This window comes from Cynocephalus volans, chromosome 1 (assembly GCF_027409185.1).
Source record: "Cynocephalus volans isolate mCynVol1 chromosome 1, mCynVol1.pri, whole genome shotgun sequence".
Classification (NCBI taxonomy): Eukaryota; Metazoa; Chordata; class Mammalia; order Dermoptera; family Cynocephalidae; genus Cynocephalus; species Cynocephalus volans.
In genome coordinates this window covers 242,373,807-242,388,720 of record NC_084460.1, presented here as the reverse complement: position 1 = coordinate 242,388,720, position 14,914 = coordinate 242,373,807, and the positions used below count along the sequence as shown (strand labels likewise).

Here is a 14,914-nt window from a genome sequence, read left to right as displayed (position 1 = left end):
TATTTTTAGTACAGTGAGTTCTATGAGCACAGAAATTATGGAACAAGACCAAGTCAGGTGGAATTTACCTTGGGAAGATAATAAATAAGCTTACCATAGCCTCAGACAACAGAAGATTCCTGAAGGGTAAAGTATTATTTAAGGATAATTTTTAGGAACAGGTAAAATGAATCTCCCACAGACATGAAAATGAGCATGTGTTAAAAATTTATTTTATTCATAAAACATGAGAGAAGCAGGCAGAAGTTATAATCAGTTGAAAGGAAAAGTCAAAACAGCACAAATTTATATGGAGTGGAGGAATATTGAGATGAATTGCACATAGAGACAAAAGTAGTTTTTTCACTAGTCGGGTAGGGAAGAAGTCAAAGCACTATTACTCAGGAAAATAGTTTACTTGTCAGTTACCTACAACTTAGAGAGTTCTAAAATATCTCCAAGGTAATGTACTGGGCTAGAATCTGATAAGCCAGTAGGGTCTGCTATAGATGATCCATAGTTTTACGTTGAAATACATTTTTTCCTATGCTGTGACTAAATATATTTACTTTGCTGAAAACAGTACCAGGTCTGGATGACCACTGGGTAGGTAGCCTAGACTTGGCAACCGGACTTTGCACAGAACTAAGGGAGATGATCACTAAAAAGATAGGCTTTGAATTGCTTTGGAAACTGCTATATATAAACTAATTCAAATAAGTCAGTGTCAGATAGACAGAGGGCTTGGCCCTTTTTGCTATTTCTGAATAGGAATCCCAGTTTTACCATGAGCTCTACCACCTAAGCAAGTAACCTTGAACAAGTTGTTTAAAATTCTTTGATACTCGGTTTCTTCACTACCATATGATCCAGCAGTCCCATTCCTGGGTATATATCCAAAGGAAATGAAATCAGAATGTCGAAGAGATATCTGCACTCCCATGTTCATTGCAGGACTATTCACAATAGCCAAGATATGGTATTAACATAAGTGTCCATGAGTGAATGAGTGTATAAAGAAAATATGGTACATATACACAGTAGAATACTATATTCTAGTATACAATGAATGGAATACTGTATATTTCAAATTGAATACAGCCTTTAAAAAAAAGGAAATCCTGTCATTTGCAATAACGTGGGTGAACCTGAAATAAGTCAGACACAGAAAGGCAAGTACCACATGATCTCACTTATATGTATAATCTTAAAAAGTTGAACTCATAGAAACAGAGTGGAATAGTGGCTGTCGGGCTGGGGGTGGGGAGAGGAGTTATTGGTTAAAAGATACAAAATTACAGACAGGAGGGATAAGTTCAAGAGATCCATTATACCACGTGGTGACTATAGTTAATAACAATGTATTGCATACTTGAAAATCTCTGAGAGTAGATTTTAAACGTTCTGACCACAAAAAAAAGAAGTGTGAGGTAAGTAATGCATGTGTTAACTAGCTTGTTTAAGCCATTCTACAATGTATACATATATCAAAACATGCTATATACCATATACATATACATAATATATATACATACATGGAATTTTTATTTACCGATTATAAAGGAAAAATGAAAAGTGAACTTTGCCCAGAAAAATAAATGTCTATCTCTTAACGTTAGACTGTAAGTTCCAAAAGAATTATGACAATTTTGGTCTTATTCAGTTATGTGTCCCCTGCAGATAGAAAAATGGCTATCACATATTTGCCTTCAGTAAATGTTTCTTAAATGAATGGGGCAAATGCCTTCTATCTTACTGTCCTTCCCAGGAAAAATTTCTCAGAATTGTTCTACTGGGGCTTTCCTTAGCTACAGCCAGCACATATGCCAGGGAAAGATGAACTGTGGTAAGAGGAGCTGATAGAGGTACAGAAAGGCAAGATTATATCAAGGTGTTAACAGAATGGAGAATATGGAGTAACAGGAAAGGAGGGACTAGTAGGGGAGGATGGGAAAGAAAGCCACAATCTCTTGTGACACAATTATAGCATTAAGGTTTTGGATGTTTTATTTTACTCTTTGAATAAAGTAATGTAAGTATATTTTTCAATTCATTAAATTCTGGAATTGAAAGATAGTTTAGTCCAACTCTTTTTACATACACAGCATTTCATAGATAAGAAACAGATCTAGAGAGATGAAGTGACCATTCCAAATGGCACAATTAATCTGCTGGTAGAACTGAGACTTTTTCTTACTCTAATTCTTTTTTTCTTAATATATGTGTTAGTCTGTCACATACACAAAATGTTGTGTTATATTCTGCACATTTGCATTTTCACAAATATACTGCTTTTTCCTTTCCCAACAGGTAGAAAACAGACCAAAGTATTATGGAAGAGAGTAAGTATGGATTATCAGAAAATATTTTATAGATTGGCATATGTACAAGAGACAGGTAAATGGATGATTTTAGCAAAAATAAAAGCAAGATGAAGGATGTATTCAAGTTTGGGGGTTAAATTTTCTTTTTTTATTACAAATTTAATTATTCTAATTGGTGAAAAAAAGATAGAAAATAAAGACAAGTATAAAGAAGAAAATGACACGGGAGAGTGTATACACAATAATGTTAAAGATGCAGGCCATATAAGTAAATAATCCTAGATGTACATGAGGAGAATATATATATCTGTGTGTTTGTGTATGTAAGTATTAGGCAAATAGATATATATATATACACATACAATGGGATGTGGATGATTTATTCTATATTTAAGCCTTTCTTTATTCTTCAAATTTTCTCTTAGTATATATTCTCATTATTATCAGAAAAACAAGTAATACATGCTTCCCAGAAACTGTTAGTGTCAACCATTTGAAGTATTACCTTTTAAAGTCTTATTTTTCTGATTATTGAAAAGCAGAAATACAGCACTTTGGGAAAAAGAATAAATATCACCTATAATTCCATCATTTCCCAAATAAAATTCTTTGTTTCTTATGACTTGAGATCATATCAGATAAACAATAACATATATAGCAAATATTTTTAAATTATTTAAAATTCTGTGTATGTTTTCAAGACTTGTGAATGAATCACAGGCACCTACTTATGAATTGTGGGGAGGATTATTCCAAACTTAAGAACCTCTAATATTCTTTACAGATGTACAGTAATTTCTATGGTCACTCTTCTGCTTTAGGCAGTTAGGTTGCTTTTAAACTGTACTATTAAAAGTAGCATCATCAGAAACATCTCAGTGTATAAGGGTATTCTGGGGATAGAGTTGGTAGGAATAATTTTAAAGTACTTTATCGCCAAGTTTTGTTCCATAATTTGTTTTCTCGAGTTTGATTTTAAGTTAATTACTTTATTAATTGATGTCATGTGAACTTAAAATTTATACCAATATGCTAATCTAATGGTATCTGTTACTGTAAGGGATAGGTTACCGTCTTCTTGCTTCCAGCAGATCAGATTGTCATTAGCCTGTGAACCTAGTTCTGAAAGACTGAGAAATTTATGTAGATGAGATATTAAGGAACCCATTGTAAACCTAACTTTTCTAGTTGTCATGACTTGAACATACCTATCAAAAACAGTTTTAAGACTTAGATTGAGAGAGACTGAACCATTCCCATGAGGAAAAACTCCAGAAAGTTGCTACTGAGTCCTAGTAAAGTTTCTAAATCATTAAGGTGCCATTTTAGGGCCTTGTAAATATATCATTCCAAATTCAAGTGACTATTGTTTCTTTGGTACCAGTAAAAGCTGCAAAGTTTCTTTGAGCAATGGGTCAATTATTGTAGTTATTGCAGTTATTGTAGGGGAGGAAAAACTTTCCCTCTGCCCTTCTAGGTTTGGTAGCTGGGTCTATGAAATAAACTAACAACAGGCAAATTAACAGGAGACAAGGTATACAAATTTATTAATTTTTAGTATTACATGCACAGGGGCATCACAGGAAAACTAAAATGAAAAACCAAAAACCAGTGAGATTTGAGAGCTTATATACCATCTTAATAGAAGAAAGGAAGGGGAAATGTAGGCCATTTAGGGGAGAGTAAATGATTTTTAGGAAAGATGAACAGGGCTTTAGAAGACTAGATGGGAGATATGCTAGTTTGTGACAAACTTATCTGGGAATGTTGTCGACTTTTAGTCTCTTATCCAGTGATAAGAGTCGATCTTCCCTGGCTGATGAAACTCTTGAGGAGAGGATTGATAACAGTTGAGTTCCTTGTGAAGGATTTGTCTTTAGGTAGATAAGAGGAGTTCAGAGAAAGCCTCCTCCTGCATTTGCTGTTTTTCAGGTGCCTTCAGCTCAAAATAATCGGTTCACCAATGCATCATATTTTGGGGTGGCATGTCCTGAATTCCTTCATTATCTTTGAGTTACTAAAAGGTTATATGTGTAAGTTCTTTATAAATTGTAATCACCATGTAAATTTAAGGTGGTATTGTATTTTTAATGTAAATGTCACCACTGACTTTTTTTTTCAATATTTTATGTGAGAATGTTATATATGGATCTACCGTGCTTGTGTAAAGAGTGTAGTATTTGTTTATTCTTCTTCCTGTTTTCTTTGTTAATCAAAGATAACAGGGAGTGAAAGCAAGTATTATAGTGTTTGCTTTTAGCTTGAGTATTCAGTAATGCAGATTATGCACATTATTGGGCAATCATGCCAATTAAGGACAACCCAGGGTCCTGGAAAATTGCCAACATAGACTCTGAGCCAAAATTTTGGAGCATTGCCAGTAGTTGAAGAAAGGAAATGGGGCTCATTTCAGTATATATTTTAGCAAGTCCATATGGTTAAATGGCTACATGAGAAGAGAATTGTCCTCTCAAGAGAGGTGGTTGATCTTCCCTTAGATGGATGTGAATTTTGATTTCATGACTGGTAACTGGATTGGATAGCTACTTTGGTGCTGTTCTTACCACAACAGAGAAGTTGGCCATAGGCCAGGCTCAGAGAAACACAAGTGTAGTTAAACCCAAGTGCTTCCCTTTGATTATGTGGCAGTACTTAGTCTAGAAAACAACAGGAGAAGATGGGTGGGGGTGGGGCGGGTTGTTTTATTGGAAAATGTGGAAAGCATGCAGTTTCTGAATTGCCTTTGTTTCTTAGGTTTCACGGCATGATCTCCAGGGGAGTAGCCGACCAGCTCTTGAGTGTGGCTGAGGGGAGCTACCTCATTCGGGAGAGCCAACGTCAGCCAGGAACCTATACTTTGGCTTTAAGGTTGGTCATGGACCTGCAATTATAACTGCACTTCATTTAAAACCCTCTTAATAGAGGGCTTTAAATTTTAAAAGCATCCAGCATGTAATTGAATTGGTTCTTGTTTTCCTGGGACCTAATTACCATTTTAATAGCTTTGAAATTCTTTAAAAATTCCTCATGAATGGTAGCACTCAGCAATTAAGAATTGAAAAACTTTTTTTTTTTTTTTACTGATAAATAGACAGGTTTAATGATAAATTGCTCTTCACAGAGATGACTACAGAGACTTTTAAACTATAATCCAGGAATATACAATCATGCAGCCCAGACCAATTAGCCAGATCTAAAATAAACTGGCCTCTTACCACAACTACACTGTAAACATTACAACCTTGTTCTTTCCAAAAGAACCCTAATCTCACGTGAAAACAGTTACTGTGGGGGACCCAGAAACCTTGCTTTGTGGCCAAAAGTAAAAACCAAAGGAAAAAATAGCAATTCAGTGGTTAGTTGGTGAAAGCAGGAAATTTGGTGCCCTTCACTGTGCCGCTTTGCTCTTCTTACTCTTGCTCTTTTTGTCCCTCTTCTTCAGCCCATCCATGTTAGCTCTCAATAGGTTTGAGTAAGCCATCTGAAACTTATTTACTTCTTTGGAGCTCACCACAGTGCTGATCTTCTTTTTCCCATCAGTAGCTCTTAACAGACACTTGTTGTCTGAGGGCTCAAAGCCCTCCACAGAACCTTTCCTTGGAATGGGTTTAGTTCGACCATCATACTTCTTCAAGGTGATGAACACGCTGCCTGACAACCGGCACTTCTGGAAGAGCCTGGTCAGCTCCGTCAGGAACTGCTCGCTCTCCAGCAGCACCATGCCGGCGCTGCTGGCTCCGCTCCGTCAGCACCGAATTGAAAAACTTTTAAAGCATTTTTGTTGTAGCTGCTTCCTTCCATGTTATCTTACCCCTTTTCTCCCATCTGCCTTGCTGTGTTGGCATCCATCTATTTCTTGAATAGGGGAAGGGACTGAGACAAAGATCTTTGTAATTCATAAGCTAAAAAGCCTAGTCATTTCTCCTACATTGGTTTTTGGTTCAAGCAGCTTTTCTTGGGAGCTCTTTTCTCTTCCCTGTCAACTGAATTTTGCCTAGTGTTTTGGTGATTCTTGGCTTATGGTACAGTGCCCAGAAACAAACATTTCCAGTAACCCTGCAATAATAACCCAATAATAAGAACAATAATACAGTAACATGCTTATCCATTGGGTTGACCTCATACCAGGCCTCTAACCTCATTTAATCCTCATAACAACTCTATGTACTGTTGTTATCTCCATAGATGAGGAAATAGAGGACCTAGAGGTTGAGTAACTTGGCCAAGGTCACAGATGTAATGTTGTGCAGTTTGACTTCATAGTCTGTGCTCTTAATTGCTCTGCATTGCTGCCTCTCCAAAGGCTTGGAATAATGTTCATTATCTTTGTTCATTCCTTCTTTTGTTCATTTACATATACATTCATCTGTTCTTTGGAAGAGACTTAAAAGTAGCAACTTCCTAAGAAAGAGGTCAAAGAAATGATAATTCTTTTGGTAGCCACAAATAGAGAATAGAAAGATGATGTTAGTGCTTAGGACTAACATTAATGTCTAACTCCTTCTCCAGTTATTTAAGTCTGTGTGAGTGAACAAGGACTGCTCTTATTTCTGTCCAGAAGATTTAATAATATTCATCTTTCTGATAAATAGAATAATACACTTCAGTGTTATTTCATACAGAATTCTGGATCAATTGCATATTTGGAGAATAAAGCTTGTCATAGGAGTTTATGGAAATTGGCTTTTTATGGCAAATTATAAAGTGTAAATCCCCCTTCAATTACTTAATTATATTGTCTTTCAGGTTTGAATTGTGGTATACAGAGGAAAAAATCTGGTCTGGCAATTAAAATACCGATTCATTTTACCACTAATTGAACTAGGAGACTGATTTGGGGCAAATCACAGAATTTCTTGAAGTTGGTTTCTTCATCTTTCTACTTCTAACAGAAGAATTATAAAATAATTCCAGAAGTCTGTACCACTGCATTTCCAAATAGTCTGGTCATTTGATTGTCTTGGTTAAATAATCCTTGATGTAAAGGATAGTGGACCAGAATAAAGAAGAAGGAGGTGGGGTGAAATGAGAGACAGAAATCTGCATAACTCTTTCTTCCTTTCCCCTTTGTTGCTGTTTCACTCCTTTTTTCCAAGATCACATTAAAGTTCTAAAAGTTTAATTTGAACTCAGTTTTGCCTCACGCAAAGTTCAAGTGCTTTCCATTACACCATATCACCTCCCATCTTCTAACATGGCTGTCACACAGTTTTCACACTAGCAAATACTTGAGGGCCAAAAATTCAGTTTGGAGAAAAGTAGCATCCAAACCTTCCAAGCTCCTCCTCATTCCTGTCCTCTTGCCCTCTCTCTTCCTACTCATGATTTGATAAGTTTATGATCACTTCCCATCAACTCCAGCCTAGTAAATCTTAGGATAGAAATTGGAGAACAGATGAACTTTAGATTGATGAGAGTGTTTTTAATGCATAGGTCTGGAGTGATATACAGCCTTTCTTTTGTTATTGAAAATCACCATAAAATTGCTACTTGGAAAAGAAATAATAGTAAAAGGGGCTGTAGTGGTGTAGAGAGTAGAATTTGTGAATATGCACTGTTAGTAATTTATGTGCTGAAGTAAGATTGACGTTACCCTTGTTTTAAACTAGATGTATGGCAGGGAAGTGTTAAGCAGAATATGAAATAGAAGTTGTAATGATACATGTATTATTCTTATCTGATACTCCCATTTCAACTGATGATTCTCCCATTTCACATCAGTTTGTTTTGTTTTTGATGTAATGCATCCATTTGGGGTAGCCAGTTTGTCTTGCTTATAGCCTTCAGTGTTTATTAGTCATTTATTGTGTTAATCAAGAGCTCTAAAATTAGGAATAAATCTTTGAATGCGAGTTCCTCAATAAATACCTCAACCAATGTCCAAAATCAAACTTATTACTTTTCCTTCAAAATATACTGTGTCATATTTCCTTTTTAGCTGGTGACACTGTTATTCAGTCAGTTCCACAAGACAGAAACCAGGAAATCATTTTTCTTTTTTATCTTATGTCTATTTTAAGATGTTTATGTAGGCCCTGGCAACATTCATTTAGAGGCCCCCACCTTACTTTGTACTGCACTATATTCCATATCAAATATATATATTTTTGCTGTTAAAATTGTGTACAGTTTTTTTAATATAAGTTGCTTTTGACTGATAACACCAAGGTCACAGGTTCAGTTCCCCATACCAGCCAGCCACCAAAAAAAAAAAAAAAAAAAAAATGCTTTTAAAATTAACTTGTTTTATAGTTTTCCTTTTGTGTTTTGGAGCCAAATATGAACCTTTCTTTTCATATTTTATATCTTTTCATAGACTGTGGAAAGCCTTAGGTACTGTGCCTGTATTAACTAATGGTTAAGAGGAATTTTCCTTTTTGTTTCTCTTACACAACCAGACTTTCTTACGTATTTCTCAAAATTTCCTCTCCCTTTCAACTTTAAGCCACTCCCTGGACTATTGCTATAACTGTCTAAGAAAACTCCCTGTGTCCAGCCATGTCCCCTCTAATGTATCCTCCACAGAATCATAAGTGATTAGTCTTAAAGTCTGATGCAGTGATCAGCAAGATTGTAGGGTTGAGTAGGGCAAAGGATTTCAAAGAACACACCTCCTTTACTCATTAGCATGTCCCCTGCACTTGTTGGGGCCTAATTCTTCACTGATGATCTTTGTGTATAATGCGAGGTATTATTTAAGGGAGTGTGTATTGTATGTATGCTGTCACAGTACCAATTTTCTGTAGTCAGAAAAGAGGTTTTTCATTACTTGGCATGGCAGGTCTTCTGTGGGTGAGCTCTTCTTTTCTTCTTCAGCTGCATCTTCTCCCATATCCCGAGTCAGCCTGAATTTTAGGCTAGGCCTGTCTGTCTTTTCTGCCTCTGCTCATGTTGATTCCTTGATTCAGGAAAAATTATTATTACTCAATGAAAGTTTGTTATACAAGGGAAGCATACAGATAGGCATCCTCATATTCAGAATGTATAGTTGAAGAGAATCTGCTAGCCCAGGCACTAGATGATGACTTATGAAATGTTTCCAAGTGACTTTGGGGTTTTCTGTATTTTTGACAGCATTTGGAATAGCTATAGTTTAATGATATATCACAGCAAATATCAATTGTGAGTAACCTAAAACAATTTAAGAAGTTTGGTTGAAAACATGTTTTCTTTATGGTTTTCAGAGTTTTAGATCTAATTTTTTAAAAAATATGTTTTATAAGGCACTTTTACTCACTAGAAGAAAAAATTATTAGGCTCAGTTTAGACATTTTCTATTGTCTTGTCTTCCGGTTTACTAGTCCTGCCCTCTGCTATGTCTGATCTGCTGTTAAACCCAGTCATTGAGTTTGTAATTTCAGATACTATGTTATTTAGTTCCAGAATTTTCATTTGCTTTTTGGAAATAATGAACTAAGGAGGTAAAAAAGACCAGTGAAGAGCTAATATGTGTGATTATATGAAATGACTTTTTAAATATTTGGCATTTATTTTATCATTGCCACTACTCTACCTGATAAAAATCTAAACAATATCTGGGTATAAGTATAATCACAGCCCATTCAGAACTATTTTTTTTTTACTGTTTTTATTTGAAATTTTTATTTTATTTTATTTATTTTATATTATTGAATTGGTATGAGTGCAAAAGGGCCTTTACTAACTCAACAAGTTTGTAAGTGGCATTTTCATCCTAACAGCTGTTTACTTTCCCGCTTTAACTAAAATATGTAAATAGATGAATCATAGCTGAACATTAGGATCTCACTATAATTCCAGCTAAGTCATCCATCTGATGGACGGCATACTTGGCTCTGTTCAAGTTATTTTTTGAAATATAAAAACATATCTTTATGTCAGTGTTGCACATTTAATGTGTGTAACTAACATTATGCATTACTTTGACATTATATGGGGTGTTCTATCAATGTTGGTTCCCTTTGATGTGAAATATTCCTTTTTTAAAGTGGCTTGAGCTGTTTGTTTATTTTTACTGAGCAGAAAAATAAAATCTTAAATATGTTCTTTACTAAATCTAGAAAAGGAAGCTAGAAGAAGAAACATTTAAAACACCAGTGACTGAGATAGGAACCCGTTTAGTGTAATGTATAGATAGAAAAGAGGGAGATGAAAAAGAATAAGGAATTGAGATTTTAAAAATCTGTCACAAAATAATTGCAATTACCTACTCAAACTGCTAAAACTTTGGAAGTGAAGTTGTAGTATAGATTTTAGAGTTTGACGAACCCAAGTTATAGTTGCCTGACCTTGTACATATTTAACCTTTTAAAGCTTTAGCTTTCTATTTGTAAAATGGGGATGATAATCCCAGTTTTGCTCATAAGAGACCTTTTTATAGTCTGTTATCAGCATCCCACTTTCAAGAATCATATTCTCTATCAACTGAGATACTTTCAGCTACAAGTATTATCTGTATTATCTGATATTCAAAATAAGCAACTCTACTGGCTTAAACATAAATTATTTAAGGAAGTATCTCACATAATGAGAAATTCAGAAATGTAATACTAGTGTGAATGGTCAGTATTGCAGGGATGTTATGAAGGACTTGTGCTCTTTCTCTTTCTGTTCATGACAACTCACAGCATCAGCTTCAGTCTAAGGCTGGTTTTCCTTGCTGCCAAAAGGTGGCTGCCAGGGCTATCAGAGTTGTGTGCTTCCTTGTTTATGCCCAGCAGGAAGGTCCAAGGGAATCTCTCCTCTCTCATGCACTATGTATTTTTCCCTTCGGATTGGTAGGGCCAACATGAGTCTCCATTTCTTATCCCCGGGCCAATAACATCTTCAGGGAAATGCACGTACTGATTGCTTTTTTGATTAGCACCTGCTCCTAGAACTGGGACGTGGGGTCACTTTCTTCTGGAAGGTGAGACTTTGGGAGGAAGGCTGAATGACCAAACAAAACCTGGTTTTCCTTTCTTGTTTTAAATGAAGGAAGAAGGTTGGAGGGAGGGAGAGAAAATGGATACCAATTAGACAGCCAGCTATGGCCAGTACAACATTATAGGCTGTACTTGTTAAGGTGGTTTCCTTGTTAGGCAGTAAGGACCAACCTATCATGTAATTCTTCAGATCTTTCAGTCCTGGTCAGTTTCTTATTAACGTAGTATGAGAGTACTTCAAAAAGTTCGTGGAAAAATAGAATTAAAAGATAATACAAACCTTTCTATGAACTTTTTGAAGTACCCTCATATATTCAATTTTAGCTTTAGTAAATAGTAAGAAAATCAGGTGTGAGTTCTAAAGAAAGTGTTATTTATGCAAGACCAGGCACCAAAGTTTTGTAAATTGAGTTTTGATGTTCTGTTGCCTATAATATTTTAAAAACTTCATTTAAAATATATTTCCTAAACCGACATTAAAATAATTTGGTATTTTAAAGGTGATATGAAAAACCTAATTATGTTAAATTTAGCACAGTAAAACCCATAGTACTTTTGACTAATACATACCTTAAAATATTTATCCCTGGTATGTCACTAGAATATGTCAAGGCCTTTCATGGAAATCAGGGACATGGTCTTCATTGTTAAATCAGGTAACTAAAATAATTCCCCAGATAATCCAATCGTCAAAAACAACAGCATTTATTGAGTTTCTTTATTCTGCCAGGTACTATTCAAGTGGGTCAAGAAAGAAGACATTTAAGCTGGCTCTTAAAGGTAGTCTAGAAATTTACCAGGTAGATAGGTAGGATGTGATAAAAAAAAATAAGCACTTTAGAAGAAATGGCCAAGGCAGGGGTAGGTAGAACACCATGGAACATATGGCATACGGCAGGCTGCTGGGGGACTGGGAGTACAGTAAGTGCGCCAGGAAAGCCTGGTGTTTCATGTTTAAGAATTTGTACTTTCTCTGTAGGAAAGGGAGTCACTGAAGGCTTTTAATAGAAGACGGTGATTTTTACATTTGAAATTTAGTAAGATCATTGCTGGAACAATGAGAATGATGAGTGGAAAGGGGGGTGAGAATTAATTTTCCAGAATTATTTAGATAATTTATTAAGCAGTATTCCTTTGGCTATGGAAAAGTGATATTTAGAAGTGTTTCTAGACATCTTCTAGATTTTAAAGGGCTCACTTTGAGGAGAAATGTTAATTCCAAATTTGGCAACTCCAGAGACGTTCCTGTTAATCTGACTCATGTTAGATTCTCTAAATCGGGAGAAGAACAAGGTGACATATGTGCAAGTCTTGTTAATCCCCAAATCCTGTATCTGCATATTCTAGGATGTATTTGGACATATTCTAGAGAATGCCTGACACCCACAGGACTTGGCACTTTCTTGTTGATTTTATTATGAACATCAAGATAAGAATCATTTAAAAATTTTTTGAATAATGGATAACAAACGAATATTTAAAAACTGAAAAAGCATAATGTTTGGACAAATTATGTTTTCTTTTAAAAATATGTCATAGCTGAAACATATATATCCTCTGTTAATCTGAAAAATAAAATTCATTATACAGAACATTATGTTAACAAAATTCACTGGAAGAGAATTTGGAGAATTTATTTGGCAAACAGTTTGCAAACCAGGGTGACATGACCTTTCATACAAAACACAAGTGCTCTCTGCTAGAACAGACAGAGGGGCTGTCTTATATGGAGACAGTTCCTGCCCGGGTTCCTACTCCAAATGGCTATGTAAATGAGGGATGCAAGCTTGTTCAGTCCTTTATTATTACTAAAATTGTTTATTGGTCAGGTCCAGGTGGCAAAATGGGGCTCTACAGCAGTGGTTTATTCTGGTGGCATAAACAGGAACATATAGCTACAAAAATCCCCAAATTCAGTTATTTAGCCAGTGCTCTTCCTGAGGTTACAGGGTTTTTGTGTAAGCTCCAGCCAGCAAATGGCTGCTTGGCTCCATTCAGAATTTGGACCCAGTTAGCCACTCAGGATCCATCTTGAAGGATTGGCTCTTTCAAGGTCACAAGTATGTGTAGTATCCTACTATTTATGTAAGATTATATATCTATGAGAATCTTTTTAAGTAGAGAGATGTCTAAAAGAATGATCAAAATGTTCAAGGTTTATCTCTGAGTGATGAACTTAAAGGTGTTTGTACCTTTTGAGTTGCCTGATTTTTTTTTTTTTTACAATGTATATATATCATTTTGCAATCAGAGAAAAAAATTAATAGGGATGTTTCTGTTTTGAGAAGAAATGAAGACATTAGCTGTATCCTTGGGTCAAAATGAAAGACAGTACCTCCCAAAACTCTGAAGATTTGACTATAAAAGGAATGTATCAGCTTATTTAAATAATTTGTCATAAGGATTGCTCAGCCCTGGGACAATAGAAAGAGAAGTCACAGAGGCCGGTGTTGTACAGTCCATCTAGGGTCTGTGCTGGAGGGGAATCTTGGCCAACATTGGCAGTGCTGTCTCTAGCATGGACAGGAACACAAGGAGCCGTGTGGATTTCCCTTCCATTATGCATAATCAGTTGGATTTCTTTCCTTCAGTACTTCTCAGAGCCTGTGAGAGTTGTTAATAGGACTATACTACATTTCCCAAACTCATCTGATCATGAGACCCTCTTTTCATAAAATCTCTCAGTGGAACACTCTTTGAGAATGTTCTCTTAAACATTTGGTTCACTCAGTTCCTCTTGCTCTGGACTCCATGATCACGAAGCAACCATCTGATTAGTGGCTTCCCATGTGGTCTGTCTGCAGGGAGAGAAAATCTATATATAGGCTGAGTATGAAGAGTCTTTGAGTTATTTTTTATTTTCAGTTAACAAATTAGGATTAAATGCTGGGAGTAGAGGGAGAAAAAGGAAGGAAATCTACCAGGTTTGTTCTGTTTGGTAAATTCTGATAAACACACAGCCCCCCTCCCCTTTATTCTTTTCTTTTTCTTCTTTCACTTCCTTTTTTGATAGATGAACCTAAAAGTGTTAAATTGATAGAGAAAAGAATTTAAGGTCTTTCACTGATTCTTTTTTCTTCTTGTTTTCTGATTTTTTTTCCTGGACCAAAAAAGACTGCCTCCTATCCAAAGAGTGTTATGAAACATCTACCTATGGCAACCGAGCACTGTTTCTATGTATTACAAAATTGCAACTTTTTTTTTTTTTTTAACTCTATTTGCAAGCATGGCTTTTTCATTCTTGTATCTTATTCTTTTTATAAATGGGTTTTTAAGTTACAATTAACATACCAATTTACCCATTTAAACTGTACAATTCAATGGTTTTTAGTACATTCACAAAATTATGCAACACAATTTTAAAACATTTCTTCACCCTAAAAAGAAATTCTATACCCATTTGCACTCACTTCCCATTTCTCCCCAGCTCTTCCAGCCCTAGGCAACCACTAATCTACTTTTGTCTCCATAGATTCATATATCCTGGACACTTCATATAAGTGGAATTATATAACATGTGATATTTTATGACCGACTTCTTTTCCTTAGCATAATGTTTTCAAGGTTCATCCACATTGTAGCATGTACCAGTGCATTATTCCTTTTTATTAATGAATAATATTGGAAGAAATATTCTAATGTATGGATATACTACATTTTGTTTATCTGTTCATCAGTTGATGGACACGGGTTGTTTCCACTTTTTGG

At 35.4% G+C, this 14,914-nt stretch overlaps 2 protein-coding genes across 2 annotated transcripts in view; one reads left to right on the top strand and one right to left on the bottom strand.

Moving 5' to 3' along the window:
- Positions 1–14,914, top strand: part of CHN1 (chimerin 1) — a 179,700-nt gene that overhangs the window by 62,617 nt on the left and 102,169 nt on the right. Inside the window, exons 4-5 of the mRNA XM_063095144.1 lie at positions 2,290–2,321; positions 5,058–5,171. Of these exons, the coding sequence (XP_062951214.1) occupies positions 2,290–2,321; positions 5,058–5,171 (146 nt within the window). The remainder of the gene's footprint in view (positions 1–2,289; positions 2,322–5,057; positions 5,172–14,914) is intronic.
- On the bottom strand, positions 5,379–6,048 carry LOC134361073 (signal recognition particle 14 kDa protein). The gene has a single exon (XM_063076001.1). It carries the CDS (start codon positions 6,022–6,024, stop codon positions 5,692–5,694), a length of 333 nt encoding a protein of 110 aa, XP_062932071.1. The 5' UTR covers positions 6,025–6,048; the 3' UTR covers positions 5,379–5,691.

Coding starts and splice junctions, on each gene's coding strand:
- LOC134361073 (XM_063076001.1), bottom strand. CDS start 6,024: ATGGTGCTGCTGGAGAGCGAGCAGTTCCTGACGGAGCTGACCAGGCTC.